At 36.5% G+C, this 25,385-nt stretch overlaps 1 protein-coding gene across 8 annotated transcripts in view; it reads right to left on the minus strand.

Annotated features, from left to right (window-relative positions):
* Nucleotides 1-25,385, minus strand: part of PIAS2 (protein inhibitor of activated STAT 2) — a 98,817-nt gene that overhangs the window by 18,105 nt on the left and 55,327 nt on the right. For all 8 annotated transcript variants that reach the window (XR_009222450.1, XM_058557050.1, XM_058557046.1 and 5 more), the window contains 4 exons: nt 23,971-24,044; nt 16,556-16,716; nt 2,952-3,085; nt 1,210-1,381 (listed from right to left, as the gene is read on the minus strand). Coding sequence is in view for 7 of the 8 variants with exons in the window: in XM_058557050.1 (XP_058413033.1) it covers nt 1,210-1,381; nt 2,952-3,085; nt 16,556-16,716; nt 23,971-24,044 (541 nt within the window). In the remaining variant the exon portion in view is untranslated. The remainder of the gene's footprint in view (nt 1-1,209; nt 1,382-2,951; nt 3,086-16,555; nt 16,717-23,970; nt 24,045-25,385) is intronic.

The raw sequence follows: 25,385 nt of genomic DNA on the forward strand, positions 1-25,385 counted from the left end.
CACCCTTACTATCATGAGTAAATCATATCTGGAAATATAAATATTTTAACAAGTGAAGAAGGCAACACAAAAGGTTTAATTCTCCTGGTTTCAAAAGAAACTATAAAAAAAGAATGTTACAAAAGTGCACTGAGAGTATAATTCCATTTATATAAAATGTCTAGAACATGCAAATTTATAGAGATGAAAAGAAGATCAATGGTTGCCTAGATCTGGGGTGTGAATGGGGATTAACTGCAAATGAACATGAGAGAAGTTTATTGGGTGTTGGAAATATTCTACAACTGAATTGTGACGATGAATTTACTAAAATCACTGAATTGTGCAACTGAATACTTAAGATGGGAGAATTTTATGGTATGTAAATTAGACCCCAATAAAACCATTAGAATAAATAAGTGCACTGAGAAGCCAAAAAATCAAGACTGGCACACGCAATTTTCAAAGAATGTCTTCATAGAATGTCAAGAGAACCCTCTGCTACTTTCTTGCAGGTTCTGAAATCTTCAAGAAGCACCTATTGCTAAATACTCAAACTTGTCATTTACTATAGGTCAGCAATGGCTCTGCTAGATGAATCATAAAGAATACATGCTAGAATGCACTGAATTGCCCATATTTTGCCCTGGAGAAAGGGAGAGGGGAAGGCAATCAATTTTTATTGAGAAACTAACATGTGCCTGACACTGAAGCTAAGCTCTTTTCATTATCTTATTGAAACCTGAAAATAATCTTATGAGGTAGGCATTATTTAACTCCATTTTACAGAACAGAAAAAGGAGGTTCAAACAAGTGAAGTATTTCATCCAAGATCACAGAATGAGTAAGCAATGGTGTCAAAATTGGAATCCACACTTGTTGGATTCCCAATTCCATACTCCATTACACCAGGCTTCCTCATATTGGTCCGTGATGCCAAATTTCCTCCTTACAAATTGATTCAAGAAAATGACAAAAAGTATCAAATATGAAATAAATACTTAGACATGAGAAGATCTCAACTTTCACTTCCCAAAGATGGGAATATTGTCTTTATCAAAATTTGCTTTCCTATAACACTGTGCTCACCTGAAAATACTTCAACTGAACAAAGGCAAATTAAAATAGCCTTCTATAGTTACACAACTCTCAAATAGACACTTACAAACCTATCCCAAGAACAGTTAGTTACAAGTGTAATAAACAATAGGGAACTATAAATTAACAAACCCTTTGGTTGGGCTGCTTTGTGTTTCTGACATAAAGATGCATTTCCTTTTGGCAGGAGGGTCTTCCTCTTCATCAGAAGAGCTTTCTATTGTTAGGTCAATAACATCCACTTTCTTCTTGCTTGCCTCACTGGCTACAGTCACAGAACAAGGCTTACTGAGGACACTTGAACCTGCACGTAAGGAACACAAGGAAAATAAAAAAATCAAAGGTGTAACATAAATAAACTCAAGCCAGAAGAGCGTTAACTGAGCAGCATGTCTGGGAGAATACACAGCCAGTAAAGCCACATACTCCATCCTATGGACAAAGACCAACTCCCTAACTCCAGGCATCTGTCTGTAAAATGACTGCTTACCTGGGAAGGCGGGGTGAGCTCTACGCCTTGACAGAGAGTCAAAAGCTTCCTTCAGACAGCATGCTCTTAGTCATCTCCCCAGTACAGCCAATGGACTTGCGCAGATCCTGCTGCTCACGCTGTCTCCCCAGGTAAGCAGTCATTTTACAGACAAACATCTGGAGTTAGGGGGCTGGTCTCCCTCCATGGACAAGAGTATGTGGCTTCGCTGGCTGTGTGTTCTCACAGATGTATGGCAGTGTTAAGTCAGAATCAGATACTTCCATTCTAGCACAGTAATCATGTTCGCATCAAAGAAAGTATAGGCTCTTCACCATAAGCCAGAACTTGATAAAAATTTTCACCTTGATAAGCTGAAAAAACCCTAAACTTCTCATTTAAGTTATTTAGACATTTAAAGCTTTTATCAATTACCTACTCATCACCTACGTTCTCCTTTCTGCCCACTATAGTCTCCTACATCATATGTTAACTCACCATTTCATAGAAAGTATATTACGCCCTGTAATCTATTTAGCAAAAAATGAATGCTAGTTGATAATGGAAAAGCAGCAGCAACTAATAAACTAAATCACTATTTTTCTCAAAGTTGAGGGAAATCTTAAATCATTCCACCCGTAGGTTCAGTAACAATCACAGGAGAACGATTAATATTGACATAAATCCTTTATCTTCTCCTCTCTTCTTACTCTGAACACTTACTATTCATTACATTATTAGAGTATCAAATATAGTCAGCACAAAACGCAAATGCAGTGAGTGGACTATGTCAGATAAAAAGAAACCTCAAGTTCACACCTAAGGGTTTCAATTATTCAAACTGCCCTTAGTGTCCCCACTCAGTGGGGACAGGTGCAAGAAGTTGAAGGCTGAGTGTACATCCCAGATAACCAAAGCAATGGTCAAATTCCTTCCCACAAAGAATGGAAACAATTCGTGCAGTTTTCTTAGCAACTAATGTGTGACACACACACACCCCCTCCCATTAACAGATGATACAGTCTTTCTAGCCACACCTCCACCTGGGGGTCCCAAGTACAGGTACTCCAAAAACAATTCTGAAAAACTGTCCATAGAAATGTCATTTATAACGTTTCATTTTGTAGCAAATACTATACATTAAAACAATCCTAGGTGATTGTTTCATTTACTTTACTATGAAAAATATACTATGAAAAGGCTGATTATAAGATAATGTAAACTTTAGCACATTTCTTACGGAAAGAATAAAAATCAGTTGGGGGAAATTACATATGTAACAGATGATCAAAAGATAAACCTGGCAAACTGAGATCTAAATGTAGTTCTAGCCGCCAAGGTTAATGAGAAAGACAATGTTGCATGAGTCTCATTGCTATGCTTTCTGCTGCCACTCTGCACATACTTTCTATTTTTGTACACGGTTGGCTGGATACTTTCATAGCTTCTTTCTTCGGTCTCATTGGACACCAAGAACCATCTTCTTGGAATTTGATCTCATCCACATCAGAACAGTCATTTAGAATTTCCATAAAAAGCCTATAAAACAATTAAGAAGTACAGAAATGTAGTCAATGGCTTTGTTCAAAGGTGAAATAACAAAATAATACACATTACCTCTGAGACAAAAGTAATGCTACCTGACTTGTTTGTTTGTTTGTTTTGGTATTTCAATACTTCACACTTTACAACAACTATTATACCCCTTTCAGCCTAGGTTTTAGTTCTATAATGGGCAACAACAAAGATACTTAGTGACTATCATCTAAAAAATCAGTGGCTAAACAGAAAAAGAGACCTGAAGCCTCCTAGCTGGGATTGGCAATAAATAACAACCTCTAACACAACACATAAAACAAACATAAGCAAATATAAAAGTTATTACACAAAAAATAATTTATAAGCTTAGCAAGAAAAAAGGATCATAGGGATGGGGAAAGGAGGGAAGAATGGGGACATAAAAGAAATCTTAATAAATTTAAAATAACTTAGAGCATACAATTATGTTCTATAACCAAAATGAAATTAAACTTAAAATCATCATGAAAAAAAATCTGGAAAATCCTCAAATATTTGAAAACTAAACAAAATAACCCAAGACAAAGAAAACATAAAAACAGAAATTAGAAAGTACTCTGAACTGAATGAAAATATAATAAAATTTGTGGAATGTAGCTAAAGCAGTATTTAGATGAAAATTTATAGTAGTCTTCCTATATTAGAAAAAGACTCAAATCAATAACCTCAGCTTCTATCTAAATGAAACTATAAAAAGAAGAGCAAATTACAGTGAAAGTAGACAAGAAAAGGGAAGTAACAAAGAACAGAAAAATAAATGAAATAGAAAAAAAAGAGAAAAATCAATGAAACCAAAAAGCTGGTACTCTTAAGATCAATAAAATTGACAAACCTCTAGTCAGACTTAAGCTCACTCAAAAAGAAACAGATAACCTAAGGAACCCTATGTCTATTAAAGAAATTGAATTTATAGTTAAAAACTTTACCACAAAGAAAACTCCAGGCTCAAATGTCTTCACTAGAGAATTCTACCAAATATTTGAGGAGCTATAATATCATCACTTCCCAACTCATTGTGTAAGGCCAGCATTACTGATACTAAAACCAGACAAAGACATTACAAGAAAACAACAGACCAATATCCCTTATGCATTTAGCAAAAACAAACCCAACAATAAATAAAAAGGGTAACAAATCATGAACAAGTAGAGTTTATCCCCAGAATACAAGATTAATTTAATATTTGAAAGTCAATCAATGTTTATGTTAACAGACTAGGCAGTGCCAGACGGCAGGATAAAAAATAAAAGGCGTCCAGATTAGAAAGGAAGAAGTAAAAACGTCTCTATTTATAAACAACATTACTGTCTATATGGAATATCCAGTGTAATCGATAATAAAGCTACTAAGACTACAAACTGAGTTTAGTAAGGTTTCAAGATATGAGAGCAATATATAAAAATCAACTATATTTCTATATACTAGCAAAAACCAGAATTTTTTTAAAAAATACCACATCAAAAGTATGAAATACTTAGGGATAAATTTGACATAAGGCATACAAGACCCATATACTGAAAATTATAAAACATTACTGAGATCTCATTAACTAAATAGAGATATATCATGTTAATGGATCAGAAGACTCAACATTGTTAAGTCACCCTTAACTTATCTATAGATGCAACACAATACAAATCAAAATCCCAGAAGGTTTTTTTCTACTTGACAAGCCAATTCTAAAATTCGTAATGAAAAGCAAAAGATCTATAATAGCCAAAATAATTTTGAAAAAGAACAAAGTTGAAAGACACACATTACCCTGATTTCCAGACAGTGCAGTATTGACATAAATATAGACAAATCAACAGAACAGAATGGAGTCCAGAGATAAATCCACACATGTATGGCGAAGTGATTTTTGAAAAACGTGCGAAGGCAACTCAATGAGGAAAAAACAGTCTTTTTAACAAGTGGGGTGGAACAACTGCATGGCCATATGCCAAAAAAAAAAGAAACCAAAACACACCTTGATTCTTACCTTGCACCATATACAAAAACTAACTTGATATGGATAATAGACCTAAATGTAAAATTAAAACATAAAACACCTAAGGAAAGTATAGAGAAAATCTTTGTGACCTTGGGTAAGGAAAAAATTTCTTAATACCAAAAGCACAATCCATCAAAGAAAACCTTGATAAATTAGCCTTCATCTAAATTAAGAACTTCTGCTCTTTGGAAGACACTATTAAGAGACTGAAAAGATAAAATGGCAGAAAATATCTGCAAATCACATATCTGATAACAGACTTGCATCTAGAATATATAAAGAACTATCAAAACTCAATAATATGAAAACGAACAACTCAAGTTAAAAATGGGCAGAAGTTTAGTCACTTTATCCAAGATAGACAGATGGTGAATAAACACACAAAAAGATGCTCAATATAATTATTCATAAGGGAAATGCAAATTAAATCCACACTGGGGTACCACTATATACCACTAAAATGTCTAAAATTAAAAAGACTATATCAAATGTTGCTGAGAATGTGGAGCAACTGGAACTCTCATATACTGCTAGTGGGAATATAAAATGGTACAAACATTTTAGAAAATAGTTTGGTAATTTCTTAATTAAGCATACACATAGCCATGTGACCAGGGATTCCACTCCTAGGTATTTGCCCAAGATCAATGAAAACATCAGTCCACACAAAGACTTGGACATGAATGTTTACAGTAGCTTTATTTGCAATAGCCCAGAACCAGAAACAACCCATCAACAAGTGAATTGCTAAACTGCGGTATATCTATACAATAGAATGCTACTTGGCAATAAAAATGAACTACTGCTACATGTAGCAACATGGATGAATCTCAAAATGAGCATGCTAAATAAAATAAGCTAGACAAAGGAGGCACATATTTCATGATTCCATTCATATAAAATTCTAGAAAATCCAAACTAATCTATAGAAACAAAGTATATAAACAGTATTTGCCTAAGGACCTAGTGAGAAGGAGAGATTAGAAAGATACATGAGAAAACTTTGAGTGTGATAGATGTGTTCATTACCTTGATTGCCTTGATGATTTCACAGGTGTATATACAGGTCAAAATGTATCAAACTGTATACTTTACATATAGGCAGTTCTTATACCTCAATAAAGCTGATAAAAATGAATAAAAAGGGAAAAAATGCCTCCTTCATCAGAAGATGTAACACTTTAAGTATGTTTATTTTCCCCAATTATACTGAAAACGTAACATAATTCCAATCAAAAACCAGGATTTTTTGCTTTCTGTAATTTGAGAACACTTTTATTCTGCCAGAACCAATGTTAATAACGGCAAAACAAACTGTGAAAATAATCAAGAAACACATGGCCTAAGAGATATTAACACATAGTAATCCAATAATTAAAACAGTTTTGGGGCCAGCCCCGTGGCTTAGCGGTTAAGTGCGCGCGCTCCGCTACTGGCAGCCAGTGTTCGGATCCCAGGCACACACCGACGCACTGCTTCTCCGGCCATGCTGAGGCCGCGTCCCACATACAGCAACTAGAAGGATGTGCAACTATGACATACAACTATCTACTGGGGCCTTGGGGAGAAAAAGGGAAAAAAAGGAGGAGGATTGGCAATAGATGTTAGCTCAGAGCCGGTATTCCTCAGCAAAAAGAGGAGGATTAGCATGGATGTTAGCTCAGGGCTGATCTTCCTCACCAAAAAAAAAAAAAAACAAAAAACCAGTTTTGCAGTGGCCTGCTAATACTTTGATCAATGGAGCAAACAGCAGTTCAGAAATTAACACTAGTGTATATAAGAATGTATTAAACAATGGAGGCAGTAGCTTAAGTCCGTGGGAGAGATAATTCAATAGATGTTGGTGAGACTACTGACTAACAATCAGCATGGTAGGGTAGGGTGACCCTACTTTAATGGGATCACCTACTCCCACCCTAAAGTTTCTTCCTCATCTCCAATTTTCCTCACATAGTTCCATTCTTTACCTTCGTAAGCACTTAGCATTTAATATGCAAAGCACTTAATATGCAATTCTTTACTGTCTCCCACACTAGAAGTGCTCTGTTCACCACTTTAGATCCAGTATCTGACACACAGTAGGTATTTAATAAGTATTGTGTTGAATAAATTTATGAAGGAATGCAGAACTGTACAAGTGAAAGGAGAAAAAACAAAAAAACCCATAAAAGTACCAAACAAGTGAATGTTCATATAAAAATCTCTGGGACTTGACAAACATATTAAAGATAGAAATTCAAAATGATAAGACATACTTGATGAAACAAAAATTTAAAGTTTTTGAATGAAAAAAGTCACAATATGGGGCTGGCCCCATGGTGCAGTGGTTGGGTTCGGCGCATTCCTCTTTGGCGGCCCAGATTCCAGTCAGGGGTGTGGACCTAGACCACGTTGTGGCGGTGACCCACATACAAAGAAGAGGAAAACTGGCACAGATGTTAGCTGAGGGCTAATCTTCCTCAAGCAAAAAACAAGGAAGATTGGCAACAGATGTTGGCTCATGGCTAATCTTCCTCAGTAAAAAAAAAAAAAAAAAAAAGTCACAATAAATACAATTAGAGGGACAGCTCTTGAAGATGGCGGTGCAGGCAGACTCTGAACTCACCTCCTCCTGTGGACACAGCCAATTTACAACTACTCGTGGAAAAATTACCCCTGAGACAGAACTGAAAACTGGATTAGAGGAACTCCTGCAACAACAGACAATCCTAATTGAGGTGGAAGAAGCAGAAACTTCCTTCTGGAGAGGAAAAACGCCGCCTTCACAAGCCGCAGCGCCTCACGGCCGCCCAGGGAACAGCACACAGGTACGCAGCCCTCCCTGGAGGCGCGGGGCCCTGAGCCGGGGAGCACCCCCGCTGGCAGCATTTTGTGGACACAGCACAATCGAGATGAGTGGCATAATATCTGACTTTGCCTGCTACTAAAACATTGGGGAGTACCCCCAGAAAACCTGGTTCACAAAGAAATTAAAACTCGCTCTTAAAGGGCCCACGCGCAAACTCACCTGTTTCAGAAAGCAACCTAAAATCACCAGAAAGAAAGGTGCACAGTGCTTTGGTGAAAAGAGACTCACCTAATAGGCCCTGAGTGCATCTCGGTGAGGGGTGAGACCTCTCCAGGGACTGGGACATTGGCAGCGGCCATTGTTGTGGCCCACTGTGGGTGTGCTGACACAGACGCCATTGGAGTTCTCCCTGAGGCCTGCTAGCCCAGGTCTGCCCCACCCGCTAGAGCACCCATTTAATCCAGCTCAGCCAGGGCAGGCAGCCCACCCTAGAGACTGGACCCACCCAACAACAAGCCCTCAGGCAACTTGTGGGCCTGGAGATTGGTGACTGGATTCTCTGCTGCCTGGCAACTGAGCCAACTTCAGCGGGACAGGACATGCACAAGGAGCAGGTGGAGAGTGTGGGGCAGTGATGGAGTGTGTGGGGCTCCCGCCGTGGAGAGACTGGGTCTGCTTCGGGAGGTCGGGGCACGCACACGGGGCAGGACTGTGTTGACTGTGTGTGTGGACCTGTGTGCGGCAGGGCTTGTCAGCTGCAGAAGACTTGTGCTTCTCAAAGACCCACATAGGGGGTTTGCCCCACCTTCCAAAGCCTGAAACAATTGGGTGCTCCTGTGCCTGAGGCCAGCCCCAGACAGCTGCAATCCTCAGAGAGCTGACAAGAGACCTAAAGGCTGGAGGCTTATAGCAATTGTAAGGCACTGAGCCTAACAACCTGCCACGCTGGGGGCCTACTCACTTAAAAGAAATACTGCAACAGAAATGTGGTATTAGAACTTGCAGCCAACTGTGCTGGGGCTCTCCACACCCGATAAAGAGACTGAAGGGCCCACAACAACTACAAGCAGCTGAGCATTACAACAGCTGGCCGGGAGCATAACTCGGCCTCCCTGGGCGCCTACAGGGAGAGCAAACAGGCCACAACAGAAGGACACACGTAGCCCACATAGGGGTCACCCCTGGAACATTGAGAACTGAGGGAAGCACACGGCAGGCCTCCTAAGCCATCACTTACATAAGGTCACCTATCCAAGAGCAGGAGACATAGCTGACCTACCTAATACGTACACACAAGCACAGGGAAAGAGGCAAAATGAGGAGGCAAAGGAATACATTCCAAGTAAGGGAACAGGACAAAACCCCAGAAAAGGAACTAAGTGAAACACAAATGAGCAACCTACCTGACAGAGAGTTCAAACTAAGAGTGTTAAGGATGCTCACTGATCTGGGGAGAAGAATAGATGAACTCAGTGAGAATGTCAACAAAGAAATGGAAGATATAAAAAAGAACAAATCAGAAATGAAGAATACAATACTGGAAATGAAAAATTCACTAGAGGGACTCAAAAGCAGAGTAGAGGATACAGAAGAACGGATCTGCGAGCTGGACGAAAGACTAGAAGAAATTACCCAAGCTGAACAGGTAAAAGAGAAAAGAATTAAAAAGAGTGAGGACAGTCTAAGGGACCTCTGGGACAACATCAACCACACTAACATCTGTGTTATAGGTGTCCCGGAAGGAGAAGAGCGAGACAAAGGGGCAGAGAATCTATTTCAAGAAATAATAGATGAAAACTTCCCTAACCTAAGGAAGGAAACAGACATCCAGGTACAGGAAGCACAGAGAGCCCCAAACAAGATAAACCCAAAGAGGCCCTCACCAAGACACATATAATCAAAATGTCCAGAATTAGAGATAAAGAGAGAATCCTAAGAGCCTCAAGAGAAAGTCAAGTTACATACAAAGGAAACCCCATAAGGCTATCAGCTGACTTCTCAGCAGAAACCTTACAGGCTAAAAGAGAATGGCACGATATATTTAAAGTGCTAAAAGGAAAAAACTTACAGCCAAGAATACTCTACCCAGCAAGGTTATCATTCAAAATGGAAGGAGAGATCAAAAATTTCCCAGATAAGCAAAAATTAAACGAGTTTGTCACCAAGAAACCAGTGCTACAAGAAATGTTAAAGGGACTGATTTAAGGGGAAAAGAGAAGACCACAAACAGGAAAAATTATCTATTTCCATGAAAAGAACATAATGGATACAAATGCACAAAAAAGAGGTTAGATATGATATCAAAAACATAAAAGGAGGGAGGAGGGGAGTTAAAGAGTAGAGCTTTCAGACAGGTCAAACTAAAGAGACCATCAATTCTGTATAGAAGAAAAAAGGAACACAGGACTACTAAAAAACTGAGAAAAAAAAAGTTAAAAAATGGCAGTAAGTACATACTTATCAATAGCTACTTTAAACGTCAATGGAGTATATGCTCCAATTAAAAGGCATAGGGTGGCTGATTGGATAAAAAAACAAGACCCATATATATGCTGCATACAAGAGACACACTTCAGACCTAAAGACACTCACAAACTGAAAGTGAAGGGATGGAAAAAGATACTCCACACAAATGGCAATGAAAAGAAAGCTGGGGCAGCAGTACTCATATCAGACAAAATAGACTTTAAAACAAAAACTGTAAAAAGAGACAAAGAAGGGCATTACATAATGATCAAGGGAACAATCCAACAAGAGGATACAACACTTGTAAATATCTTCGCACCCAATGTGGGTGCACCTAAATATATAAAGCAATTATTAACAGACATAAAAACAGAAATAGTAACACAATAATAGTAGGGAACTTTAACACTCCACTTACACCAATGGATAGATCATCCAAACAGAAGATAAATAGGAAACATTGGCCTTAAATGACACACTAGAACAGATGGACCTAGTAGATATATACAGAGCGTTCCATCCAAAAACCGAAGAATACACGTTCTTTTCAAATGCACATGGAACATTCTCCAGGATTGATCACATATTAGGCTACAAAACAAGTCTCCATAAATTTAAGAAGATTGAAATAATACCAAGCATCTTTTCTGACCACAACGGTATGAAACTGGAAATCAACTATAGGAAGAAAATCAGAAAAGCCACAAATACGTGGAGATTAAACAAAATGCTACTGAACAATGACTGGGTCAACGAAGAAATCAAAAAATACCTGGAGACAAATGGAAATGAAAATACGACATGCCAGAATTTATGGGATACAGCAAAAGCGGTTCTAAGAGGGAAGTTTATAGTGATACAGGCCTATCTCAACAAACAAGAAAAATCTCAAATAAACAATCTAACAATGCACCTAAAGGAACTGGAAAAAGAAGAACAAACAAAGCCCAAAATCAGTAGAAGAAGGGAAATCATAAAAATCAGAGGAGAAATAAATGAAATAGAGACCAAAAAAACAATAGAAAACATTAATTAAACCAAGAGCTGGTTCTTTGAAAAGATCAACAAAATTGACAAACCTTCAGCTAGACTCACCAAGGAAAAAAGAGAGAAGGCACAAATAAGTAAAATCAGAAATGAAAGAGGAGAAATTACAACAGACACCTCAGAAATACAAAAGATTATAAGAGAATACTATGAAAAGCTATATGCCAACCAATTCGACAATCTGGAAGAAATGGATAAATTCTTAGAATCATACAACCTTCCAAAACTGGATCAAGAAGAAGTAGAGGATTTGAATAGACCAATCACCAGTAAGGAGATCGAAACAGTAATCAAAAACCTCCCCCAAAATAAAAGTCCAGGACCAGATGGCTTCCCTGGTGAATTCTACCAAACATTCAAAGAAGACTTAATACCTATCCTTCTCAAACTCTTCCAAAAAATTGAGCGGGGGGGGGGGGGGGGGAAGCTCCCTAACTCATTCTACGAAGCCAACATTACCCTGATACCAAAACCAGACAAGGACAACACAAAAAAAAGAAAACTACAGGCCAATATCACTGATGAACGTTGATGCAAAAATCCTCAACAAAATACTAGCAAATCGCATACAACAATACGTTAAAAAGATTATACACCATGATCAAGTGGGATTTATTCCAGGTATGCAGGGATGGTTTAACATTTGCAAATCAATCAACATGATACACCACATTAATAAAATGAAGAATAAAAATCACAGGATCATCTCAATAGATGCAGAGAAAGCATTTGACAAGATACAACATCCATTTATGATAAAAACTCTGAATAAAATGGGTATAGAAGGAAAGTACCTCAACATAATAAAGACCATATATGACAAACCCACAGCTAATGTCATCCTCAACGGTGAAAAACTGAAAGCTATCCCTCTAAGAACAGGAACCAGACAAGGATGCCCACCATCACCACTCCTATTTAACATAGTACTGGAAGTCCTAGCCAGAGCAATCAGGCAAGAGAAAGAAATAAAAGGGATCCAAATTGGAAAGGAAGAAGTGAAACTGTCACTATTCGCAGATGACATGATTTTATATATAGAAAACCCTAAAGAATCCACCAGAAAACTTTTAGAAGTAATAAACGAATATGGTAAAGTTGCAGGATACAAAATCAACATACAAAAATCAGTTGCATTTCTATACACTAACAATGAAGTAGCAGAAAGAGAAATTAAGAATATCATCCCATTTACAATTGCAACAAAAAGAATAAAATACCTAGGAATAAACTTAACCAAAGAGGTGAAAGATCTGTACACCGAAAACTACAAAACATTGCTGAAAGAAATTGAAGAAGACACAAAGAAATGGAAAGATATTCCGTGCTCTTGGATTGGAAGAATTAACATAGTTAAGATGTCCATACTTCCTAAAGCCATCTATAGATTCAATGCAATTCCTATCAAAGTTCCAACAACATTTTTCACAGAAATAGAACAAAGAATCCTAAAATTTATATGGAACAACAAAAGACGCCGAATAGCTAAAGGAATCCTGAGAAAAAAGAACAAAGTTGGAGGTATCACACTCCCTGATTTCAAAATATACTACAAAGCTATGGTAACCAAAACAGCATGGTACTGGCACAAAAACAGACACACAGATCAATGGAATAGAATCGAAAGCCCAGAAATAAACCCACACATCTATGGACACCTAATCTTTGACAAAGGAGCCAAGAACATACAATGGAGAAAAAAAGTCTCTTCAACAAATGGTGTTGGGAAAACTGGATAGCCACATGCAAAAAAATGAAAGTAGACCCTTACCTTACACCATACACAAAAATTAACTCCAAATGGATTAAAGACTTGAATGTAAGACCTGAAACTATGAAACTTCTAGAAGAAAACATAGGCAGTACGCTCTTCGACATGGGTCTTAGCAACACATTTTCAAGCACCATGTCTGAACGGGCAAGAGAAACAATAGAAAAATAAACAAATGGGACTACATCAAACTAAAAAGCTTCTGCACAGCAAAGGAAACCATCAACAAAACGAAAAGACAACCTAACAATTGGGAGAAGATATTTGCAAACCATACATCTGATAAGGGCTTAATCTCCAAAATATATAAAGAACTCATGCATCTCAACAACAAAAAAAACTAACAACCCAATTAAAAAATGGGCAAAAGACCTGAACAGACATTTCTCCAAAGAAGATATACAGATGGCCAACAGACACATGAAAAGATGTTCAAAATCATTAACTATCAGGGAAATGCAAATCAAAACTACAATGAGATATCACCTCATGCCTGTCAGAATGGTTATAATTAACAAGACAGAAAACAACATATGTTGGAGAGGATGTGGAGAGAAGGGAACTCTCATACACTGCTGGTGGGACTGCAAACTGGTGCAGCCACTATGGAAAACAGTATGGAGAGTCCTCAAAAAATCAAGGATAGAACTACCACATGATCCAGCTATTCCACTGCTGGGTATTTATCCAAAGAACTTGAAAACACCATTGCATAAAGATACATGCACCCCTGTGTTCACTGCGGTGTTATTCACAATAGCCAAGACTTGGAAGCAACCTAAGTGCCCATCAAGGGACGAATGGATAAAGAAGATATGGTATATATACACAATGGAATACTACTCAGCCATAAGAAACGATGAAATCCAGCCATTTGTGACAACATGGATGGACATTTCCGGTATTATGCAAAGCAAAATAAGTCAGAGGGAGAAGGTCAAATACCGTATGATTTCCTTCATTAAGTAGTAGATAATAACAACAATAAACAAACACATAGAGACAGAGATTGGATTGGTGGTTACCAGAGGGGAAGCGGGGAGGGGGGAGGGCGAAAGGGATAATTCGGCACATGTGTGTGGTGATGGGTTGTAATTAGTATTTGGGTGGTGAACATGATGTAATGTATGCAGAAACAGAAGTATAATGATGTACACCTGCAATTTACACAATGTTATAAACCAATGTTACTGCAATAAATTAAAAAATTAAAAATAAATAAATAAAGTAAAAAAAAAAATACAATTAGAAAGCAAACAAACCAGGAAAATATATTTGGCACATATGGACAGACAAATTTATATCCTCAATATATATGACCACTTATAAATCAGTAAGAAAAAGACGAACCCACATAGAAAAATGAAACCAAAAAAAAAAGAACATTAAGAGGCAATTTGTGAAATATAACAACCAATATATGGATGAAGAATGTTTGATAATTCTTATAAGAAACAGAAATCAAAACAATAAGAAATCTTTTCAACTAGGAAATTGGTAAATGTATTTTAAAAATAAGATTTAACATAATGTGTATGGTTCCTAAGAAGTCTGAGAAGTGAGCTTCTAATACACTGCTAGCAGGAGAGTGAAGTGACTTGGAGAATAAAATAGTTTACTCCTTCTGGAAAGCTTCTTAACAATAAATAGTAAAAGCTTTTTTTTTTTTTTTTTTTTGAGGAAGATCAGCCTGGAGCTAACATCTATGCCAATCCTCCTCTTTTTTTTTTTTCCTGAGAAAGACCAGCCCTGAGCTAACATCTATTGCCAATCCTCCTCCTTTTTTTTTTTTCCCCTTTTTCTCCCCTAGGCCCCAGTAGATAGTTGTATGTCATAGTTGCACATCCTTCTAGTTGCCGTATGTGGGACGCCACCTCAGCATGGCCGGACAAGCAGTGCGTCGGTGTGCGCCCGGGATCCGAACCCGAGCCACCAGTAGCAGAGCGCGTGCACTTAACCACTAAGCCACAGGGGCGGCCCCTAAAACCTTTAAAATTATATATTCTCTTTGATTGAGCAGTTCAATTTCTAAGAACTTAAGGAAAAACTCCATAGACATACACAAAAAACAGCTTTAAAAATGTTCATATCACAAGGCAACTTAAAACAGAAAAACTAGAAGCAAATGACATAGGCAATAAGAGAAACAACGTTTTAAACGATTAGTAGTATACCCATATAATAGAATATCAAGTATTTAGGAAACAACTCTAAAATATTAATGGGCAAAGGGACACGACATATGCAACTTACTCTCCAAGGGTTCAAAACAATTCTGAAAATAGTAATAATTATCATCTCTTTCTCTCTACACATAGATGCACACACCAAAAATGTGTGTGTATATATGTATATTAACAGGGAATGTGATAAAACAAATATGGCAGAATGTTATCAACTGATGCATCTGGGTCAAAGTTACATGGGAGGTTCTTTGTGCTCCTGTTGCAACTTCTTTGGAGGTTTGAAATTATTTCAAAATAAGTTAAAAAGATTTAAAAAGTAAAAACCCAGTTAAGTAAAAGTTCAGAGACAGAAAAGTGAAAGTCTCGTAAACTCTTCATTGCCTCATTCCTCTCTACAGTAATACTCTTTTAAAACTTAGCAAAAAGAATGCTGTGAAAGTATCTTTAAAGATCTAGGATATTTTTCACTCTATATTGAGTAAAAATCATATGTACATACAAATGATTATGTAAAGCATGATTTCAATCGTTTTAATACATCAATAACAAAGACATCACCCTATGGATGGAATGTTGATGATTTTATTTTAATCTTTTCATTAATTCTATTTCCTAAATCTTCCAGTGGTGCATGGATGATATATGCAAGTTTTTTCTAAAAAGTGTTATTCAAAAGAAAGGGTACCTCACTCAGTGACAGTTAGTTCATATCATTTTCTAAATTCTGACATATGCAATAGATATGAGAGAATGCTGAAAAGTCTGGGATCCAGAGTCAGAAAAACCTGGGCGTGAATTCCAGTTTTGAACTTACCGGCTTTGAAACACAACTCTATCTACCCTACCACCTGTTCTGCATTTTTACACAGACCCTAGCTGCTCCTTACGAAGTTCTAGGTAAGCAATATGACATCTCTAAGTGGACTTTCCCCTCTTTCCTATAGGCTATGAAATATAATCTCAGAAAGCAGAAAGAAAAGGAAGCTACACACTCTCTTGTCCCCCCAAAAAATCATATTATGAAGATAAAAGGGCCACTAACCACAGTGTAAAAATAAGATTGAGTACAATTAAGTATAAAGCAGAAAACACAAATATCTGGACTTTATGCTAGAGTAGAATTTTTATGAGGTCATACTGAATGCAGATATAGCTAATAGCTAGGTTGGGATATACTCACCCATCTAAAATTAGACTTTCATAGGCAGCTTTTTTGTCACACACAGGACAAATCCAGGTGGGCTTCTTCTCATTCATTTGCAGATAAAGGGCAGCATCAAAACACTGTAGATGTGTACAAGTCACTGCACGGCATGGGATTGTCAGCCTCATTTTCCCTAACTACAGGACAGGGACGACAACATGGGAAAGCACCTCAGAAAGGAGAACAAAGCCTCAAAGGGAACAGCCAGTCATAAAACTCTGAAGAAGTCATACAAGAAGATTAAAATGAAAAAGAAATTCAAACCAGAATTTATTTCCATCAAGATCACTATATATTTTATTAGTATTCATTGATTGCCCTATGATTTTTAAAGGACCATTTCACTTCTTGAAAATAGGTAAGACGTAAATTCACAGGTAGAAAAACATAAATATACAATGAAAACACGTCTGCTTCTCACCCATTCCCCTATTGAGAGGGAACAACTGTTGTCCATCTCTTGCATGTCCTCTCATGCATAATCAAATATGTATTTTAAAAAACATGTTCCCACAAATGGTAGCACACAATATACACACAATTCTGCACTTCTGTCGCATAACTTGGGGACTGTTTCACATGTATCAGAATATAAAAAGCTATTACACTATGAAGGTATCATAATTGATATGAAGGATGATTATTTATTTAACCAGTACCCTCCCTAGGGATGGACATTTAAACTGTTTCTAATATTTTATTACTACAAGTAATGCTGCAACAAATATCTATAGGACAAATTCCTAGAGGTGAAATTTTTGGGTCAAAAGGAAAGTGCATTTGTGATTTTTTTCACATTGACGATATATCTTCCACAGAGGTTACTTACTGATTTATGCATATATATGCATTAATGTGCTTGGTTCCCCTTGACCTTGTCAATATAGTACTACTGAATCCTTTAATCTCTGCCAATCTGATAGGTGAAAAATACCCCGTTATAGTTGTGAACTACATTTCTCTTATTATAAAGTTGAGCCTCTATTTTTTTCTTCTAAGAGTCATTTCTGTTTCCAAGAACTGTCTGTTCATAACCTTTTCTCATTTTCCATTTGGTTATTAATCTTAAGTATCTATTTATGGGAGCTCTATATTAATCAGCCTCGTGTATGTGATATTAATTGCAAATATATTTTTCATTTATAAAAATTTTTTACTTTTATACAACCATGTGCCACTGTTTCAATATACTTTTGTATAACTATAGTGCTCTGGTTCAATTCTTACTCCAGTTGATGCAGGTATACCAACATCAAGACATACACAATACCCAGATTAGATTAGATCACATCTTCCTGTATAGCCTTTCAAAGCTCCCTGTATATTTCCTTTACACAAAAAAACTCTCAGTTTATAACCAGCTCTGTAATTGAAAATCTGTTTCTCCCACTAGTCTCTAAGCCCTTCAAGGACAAAGTCTATGCACAGCACCTAGCACGCAGCATGTACTCACTATTTGTTGACCAGATGGTAGAGTGAATGGAGAAAAAAATGGAAAAGTGGCAAAAAGAAAGGAAGGAAAGAGGGAAGCACTTCCATCTGCACTATAAAGTCTGAGGAGTTCATAGAAAAATTATAACAGTTAACTGTGCGTAAGGGGTAGGATTTTTAGGACATGTTTTTTCCTTTTGGTTTATCTGTAATTTCTTTCTTCTAAAATAAACATTTGGTTATCTTGTAATTTAAAAAGAAAATAATTTAGCCAATTCATCATCATAGCAGTAACTAACAATTACATGGTTCTACCTACATGCAAAGTACAATGTTGAGTACTTTACATTAATGCTAGTAACATTTACATTTAAACCTAACAACTACACTATACAGTTGATATATATTATCATCCCCATTTTATATAGGAGGAAACTGAAGCACAAAGAAGCTAAGTAACTTGACTAACATTACAAAGTTAGAAAGTGGCAGAGGCAATATTTGAACCGAGAAGCTCTGGCTCCAGAGTCCACACTCTTATCACTGTGCTATACCACCTCTACCCACGTGTTGAACTAGATTTCTAAAAGGGACCTTAGAAGTTATAGTGATTTGTGCAAGTACGTCATACAATATAACTCATTATTTAAGACAGAAAAAAAGTAAGAATGGAACCTGAAGCAATTTCTCTTTTTGCAATATTTGCTTCTATAGTTTCTCTGCGTTTAATAACAAATTATCCCTTAAGTAATGTAGACTCTTACAGTGTACTAAGGACATTTATATAAATTTCATATAATTCTCATAACAATCCTATGACTCCAGAAAGACTACTATCTATATTTCTACTTTTGAAATGAAGATGCCAAGGCTACCAGAGGCTAAAAACAACACATTCACTGAGACACAGTTGGCGGAGCTATAACACATCCAAATGTTTTCTCACTTTCATGAGAATGCTCCTAGTTTTATAACATTATACACGGTGCTAGTTTAATTACCTACCTTTTCCTATTTTGCTAACGGTTTTTGTTCTACTAGGAATGGATGCTGACTAAATATCTATTCTGCACCTAATGAGAAGATCACAGGGTTTTTTTTCCTCTTTTAATGATTAATAATAAAAAGTTTTAATAGATTTTCTAAAATCAAACTCCACTTGCATTCCTAAGAGGCATCCCTTTGTTAGCACATATTATTCTTTTAAAATTGCACTGGATTCTGCTGGCTGGTGTTTCATTTAGGAATTTTCCATCATCGCTTTTTTACACAATCGGTGTGTAGAAATAGCCCAAATAATCACTAAAAAAGGTTGAACAAGTAAGTTACACCATACCTTTCAACAATATGCCTATAGTGATAAAAAATAAGATAGATCTACACATATTAATATATTTAAGATACACTGTTAATTAAAAAAACAGTAAACCATAAAATAGTATATATATCACAATATTTTTTCCAATAAACATACATATGATTATGAACAGAGTTAAATCTAAAAAGATATATATACTATTAGTAATAATGTTACTAAAATAATGTTTCTAGAATAATAGACCTTAATAATTTAAAATTTTCATTTTTCTTTCTGTTCTACTGAACAATTTTATAATAAAGGAGGTACTGTCAATTTTTATAATTTGTTTCTTTAAAATAATGTTCTAACTCAGCCTGCTATGGTTTTTTTAGGCTACTAGTTCTTTTTTTTTTTATAATTTTATTTATTTATTTTTTCCCCCAAAGCCCCAGTAGATAGTTGTATGTCACAGTTGCACATCCTTCTAGTTGCTGTATGTGGGACGCGGCCTCAGCATGGCTGGAGAAGCCGTGCCTCGGTGAGTACCCGGGATCCGAACCCAGGCCGCCAGCAGTGGAGCGTGCACACTTAACAGCTAAGCCACGGGGCCGGCCCTAGGCTACTAGTTCTCAAACTTTTGGTTTCAGAATCCCTTTACACTCTTAAATTGAGAACCTCAAAGAGTTTTTATGTATGTAGGTTATATTTATCAATATTTATTGTATTATAAATTAAAATAGACATTTTTAAAACACAAGAAAATGCAAGTACACTTTCCATCAGCCATCAGAGCAATGACATCACCACCCATCAGGTAACCCCTGTTAAACATCACTGGCTACTCAAGAGAGAAGGAGAGCAAAAAAAGGACAAATTTAAAAATTTGTCTATTATAAAATTATTATAAAATATTATATATTTTATATATATTATAAAATAATTATTTTAATATTTATTATTAAACTATTATAAAAATAGTTTTGACTTTGTGGACCTCTCCAAAGTCTCAGGGACTCCCAGGTATTTCTGAGCCACACTCTGCAAACTGTTGCTTTTTTTCTTTTTCTTCTTCTATGCTATCTTCATCTCTCCTGTCACTGCCTTAGAATTTCCACAGCATACAGAAATGACAACATTCAGGACTACAAAAGTTGCTGATCCTAAATTTAATCCTACTCTAGTGTCTTGCAAGAATTAATGAGCATTTCTCAAGTCAAGAAGGCATTTATTACTATCTGGCAAATCTGATCAATTTACTAATACTGATTATGGCATGTTAATAAAAAAAGATTTGAATGTGCTAAAATCTATTTAGTCAGAACGGTGCTGTTTTGAAACTTATTGTTTTTATGAATGAAATGATGTCTAACCAATACACTTTTCTTATTAATAAATTGTTAAGCAAGTAGTATCTAAACTGATTTTCACTTCAATGTAGACTAGTTAGTATCTATCTAAATTAAGAGTTTATTAAGTAAAAATAGCACAAATCAGTGGTTCCAAACTGTTGTAGCCACAGAACCTTTTTTTTTTTTAAAAACATATTAGTCGGAATCTTGAGAGGGAAAATCAAACCTAGTTCCCTTTTCTAACCCCAGTCACCCAGCCCACCTCTACAGGACAGACAAAATCACAAGCTAATGCATCACCAAAATAAAACTCCTGAGTAAAATCCCAATACTGTGTTGAGAAGTATAATTCTGCACACTTAATAAGATCCCTCTTCAATAACTGCTGTAAAATTACCTTTCTTAGGTCTCAAGAACAGAGGCTTTGGACCATGCTCCCTATCTAGACTCTTGTCTACTCTAAATCATTTTATAAACATACTGTGAAACATAACACCATTTCTTTCACCATCTCAAGCTATCATTGCCTAATAAACCCAGGGTTCACCTCTTATCCTTCCAAGTGTCCATGATCCATTTTTTTCTTCTCCATTTCTCGTCACCGCACCAGCCCTGTGTTATTTCCAGTCAGCTGGCTATACTCGATTCTGCTTTCTTCAACCTCTTTCTTCAACTGTCTCTTCCTCAAAAACTACTTTCATCATCTGTCTCTCCTCCATCCATTACATTTGATCAAAATACCTGTGTTTGATCTTCTAACACATATCATATACTACAGTTAGCTACCCAACTTTATGTTAACACTACCTCAGCCTGAAGAGTACCATTCATTCTTTTCTTAAAAAGTGCTCTGAGTACACCTGAAATTTATATGATGTTATAAACCAATGTTACCTCAATAAAAAAAAAAAATCTTGTTAGCTATCATAGTCTTTCTTTCTACCCATCACCAACTTACTTCCACATTGATTAAAAAAAAAAAGAAAGTGCTCTGAAAAAATCAGGTAGGATGAATACTGAGGAAAAGCTCAAAAGATAGTCTCAGAAACAGACCCGCTGTCACCAGTAAGCAGAGAAAGAAAACATTTAATGAACTTAAAACAGGATCTTGTTACTTCATTTCATCAAATAATTGAAATGTTAATTTTCTTAAAACTGTCAATTTTAATCAAATTGACACATTTGAAAGAACTGCTCCCTATTCTTACATAGGAGGAATCCTAACCACTCTGATATACCACTTACACTATTTTGAAAGCCTGAGAATCCACTAGTACATTTGGCTATTGTGTTTTGTTTTGGTTGTTCTCATATAGAATGGTACAGCTGTTGAAGGAAAAAAAGGACAAAAACAGGTCCAAGAAAATAAGATTTACAGAAAATGGCATTGTGTAACTATAGAACTCCTTAGGTAAATTGTGTAGAAACACTTTCCTTCCTAACAGAATAGTCTGACATACTAAAACATAAAAGGTGACATGAGTTCCCCTCCCATATAGTGACTGTGCCTAGAATATAGCTGGCAAATTAAAATTTGCTGAATATACTAGGGTTAAACCACAAGAAAGTGACAATATCTGACTGTTTTTGACCAACAAAATGGCACTTTCATGTGTTTCAATTTAACATCAATTTTAACACGAGAGGGAGGAAAAAGGTAATGTGAAGATACTCAAAAGAACTCACGTCTAAAGGTTTGCTTACAATTTGCTCCTAGAGGAGGTCCTGGGTGCAAACATATGCCCTCTAGGGCTCCGTCACCACCGCAGGGTATTAACATCCTCCCCCTGCTGGGACTGCAGACCTTCTCTCTGGGTTTGATAACCACAGGTTCCCTATTTCTAAGCAATCCCAATTTCATGTAATTCTATTCCTTTTCAATAAAGGTAAGTTAGTTTTAGTTAACGATGATAAAATATAAAGCTTCAGAAAGAAATATATCTGCAAACACCACTTTCTCTGCTGATAAGAGAGGTAGAGTTATAATCAGGATATTTATCTTTTAGCCCAATCTGGCAATACGGTATTATCCTTGTTCTACTAACTGTGTGGTTTGGGTTAGCCAATCCCTTTCAGTCTCAGTTTCCTCATCTGCAAAATGGGAACAACCTCTCCATACCGGTTTGCTAAGACAGTTAAATAAGGAGCCTATAGGAGGAACGCAACAAATTATCCCTCCCACCCCGACACAACTCTCTCTCCATTTAAAAAACTATACATTTTCAGGGGCCACCCCCGTGGCGTAGCGGTTAAGTGCATGCACTCTGCTGCTGGCAGCCCAAGTTTGGATCCCGGGCATGCACCGACACACCGCTTGTCAGGCCACGCTGTGGTGGCATCCCACATAAAGTGGAGGAAGATCGGCACAGATGTTAGCTCAGGGCCAGTCTTCCTCAGCAAAAAGAGGTGGATTGGCATGGATATTAGCTCAGGGCTGATCTTCCTCATAAAAAAAAAAAAAAAAACCTGTACATTTCTCACAATGGTGGCTGGTCACCAGATGCCCCCCAGACTACATTATAAATTCCTGATTCATAAAGTTCCACTCATCTGGAAAGGGTCCCCTTCAACACTACTGATTTTCAAGAAGCCTTCATCCACTATTCCTGACTTCTTCCATCTCTTCTTTGGTACTCCAATAGCACGATTATATGTGGTAAGCAGAGTCTGCTGCCTTTTCATGCGAGCTGGTTTTAAACTCTCAAACTAGACTATTAGCTTTCTGACAACTTCTTATCAAGTCTTTGGTATTTTCTCCCACAATTAGCTCAGTACTAAACACACAGGAAGATCTCAGAGTTGTTCACTGATTTCTCCCCCACAGTCTCTATGTAAGGAGATATAAAATAAAAATTACTGTGCAATTTAAAAGCACATTACAAACAGATTAAGACATCATATGTTTTAACTCATTAAACCAGAACCCTCAATTAGCATTTATTAGGTCCCAGTAATTTTACTGCTATTTTTCAATACCGTTTATATTCTGATAAAAGGAGCCAACACAATATGTTTATTATTAGCTGCAGATTATTTATAGCATTAATTGTGACAGATTATTCTGAACCTAAAGCTCTTTTCCCTCTTGGATACAATATTCTTTTAGGTCTCTTCTTGGTTAGTTATTGCCTGAAGAATGTTTGCATTCTTTGGAATTGTAATGCTTAATCATGAAGATTCCTTAATGGGAAAACAACAAAAATTCAGAATTCTATCATAATATACCATTCATTCCCACACTTAACTTTTGTAGGAAAATTAGTAATTTATAAAAAGTAAAACACTCCAGAACGTTGTGTTGCTTTACTTACAGGGCACATCAAGGATACACGAAGGCTAGTTGTAGCAATTTCACTATCAGGATCTGCAGTAAGTTTTTCTTTAACTTTAAAAAGAAGGAAAAATGATAATAAAAGAAGTTTTTTTAATTAATTGTGACATATGAGCAGAATTATAGAAACATACATCTTATTTAAAATTTCCCAAACACTTTGAATAGCACCAGAAACTACAAAAATAAAATGTTCAGTATTAACGTATTGAAAACAATCATACTTCCATTATTAGGTTAAAGAATTACAAATTTGCAAACTCTAGATCATGTTTAATTGAATGTTTGTTTTTTTTTGTGAGGAAGACTAGCCCTGAGCTAGTCCGATGCCAATCCTCATCTTTTTGCTGAGGAAGACTGGCCCTGGGCTAACATCTGTGCCCATTTTTCTCTACTTTATATGGGACGCCGCCACAGCATGGCTTGACAAGCGGTGCGTCGGTCCATGCCCAGGATCCGAACCTGCAAACCTCAGGCTGCTGAAGCGGAGCGTTCACACTTAACCACTGTGCCACCGGGCTGGCCCCTAACTGAATTTTTAAATTTTCTTTTTAAAAGTAAAATTGCAGTTAAGGAAGAGTTTCAAACCAGAAAACTGTTTAACACTAAAGAACAATACAACAATTAGGAAAGGAATTGGAAAGCAGCAGTACTCTGAGCTTCAATGCTTTTCTAACACACATTCATGACTTTTTATTAGGGAGTATTGGTTGTTTCCAACAATTGTTAAATTTGTAAGTAGAAAAGGTAAAAATATTCTTATACTCCCTTTGACAACCGAAAACTACTATGGATGTGGTAATGTGTGATTTCATTCACCAGGTAATGTATAAAAGGTACTGTATATCCAAGCTAAAAAATATATACATCTCCTTCAGATGCCTAATTCTCACATTATAGGGAGAATGGGACTGAAACTGGAGACAGTGGAACTGAAGCGGGGCAAGAAAAATTATGGAACAGCTGCCCTGGCTTTCAGCTCCAGGCAGGAAGATCACTACTGTGCTATTTGAGGAGATAAGAAATGGTATAAGAGACAAAATACCATTTCAATAGCCCTACTTGGCTCCTTTCTCAATCTAGGGATCCTTTTCTCTTTTCTGGTTCATTCAGTGGTATGGGAGGTAATTGGGTGAAAAAATATTCTCTTTGCCAGAAAAATGTCTTGTTCAATTAAATTTGGTAACTGAGCTGAATTATTTACAGTTTGGGTTAGACTTTTTTCTCTACCTATTATTACACATTATGAAAGCAAAAGTACAAAATAAAACATCTTAGAAGGCAAATATTGTTGATAGATATCAACATTTCTTTTGCAAAAAGAGCTTCTTACCTACATTTTTTAAAATATACATTCTGTTACACACTGGAGGTTTTGAAGACTTGCTTTCCTTT

The sequence above is a fragment of the Diceros bicornis genome, chromosome 16 (assembly GCF_020826845.1).
Source record: "Diceros bicornis minor isolate mBicDic1 chromosome 16, mDicBic1.mat.cur, whole genome shotgun sequence".
NCBI classification, from domain to species: domain Eukaryota; kingdom Metazoa; phylum Chordata; class Mammalia; order Perissodactyla; family Rhinocerotidae; genus Diceros; species Diceros bicornis.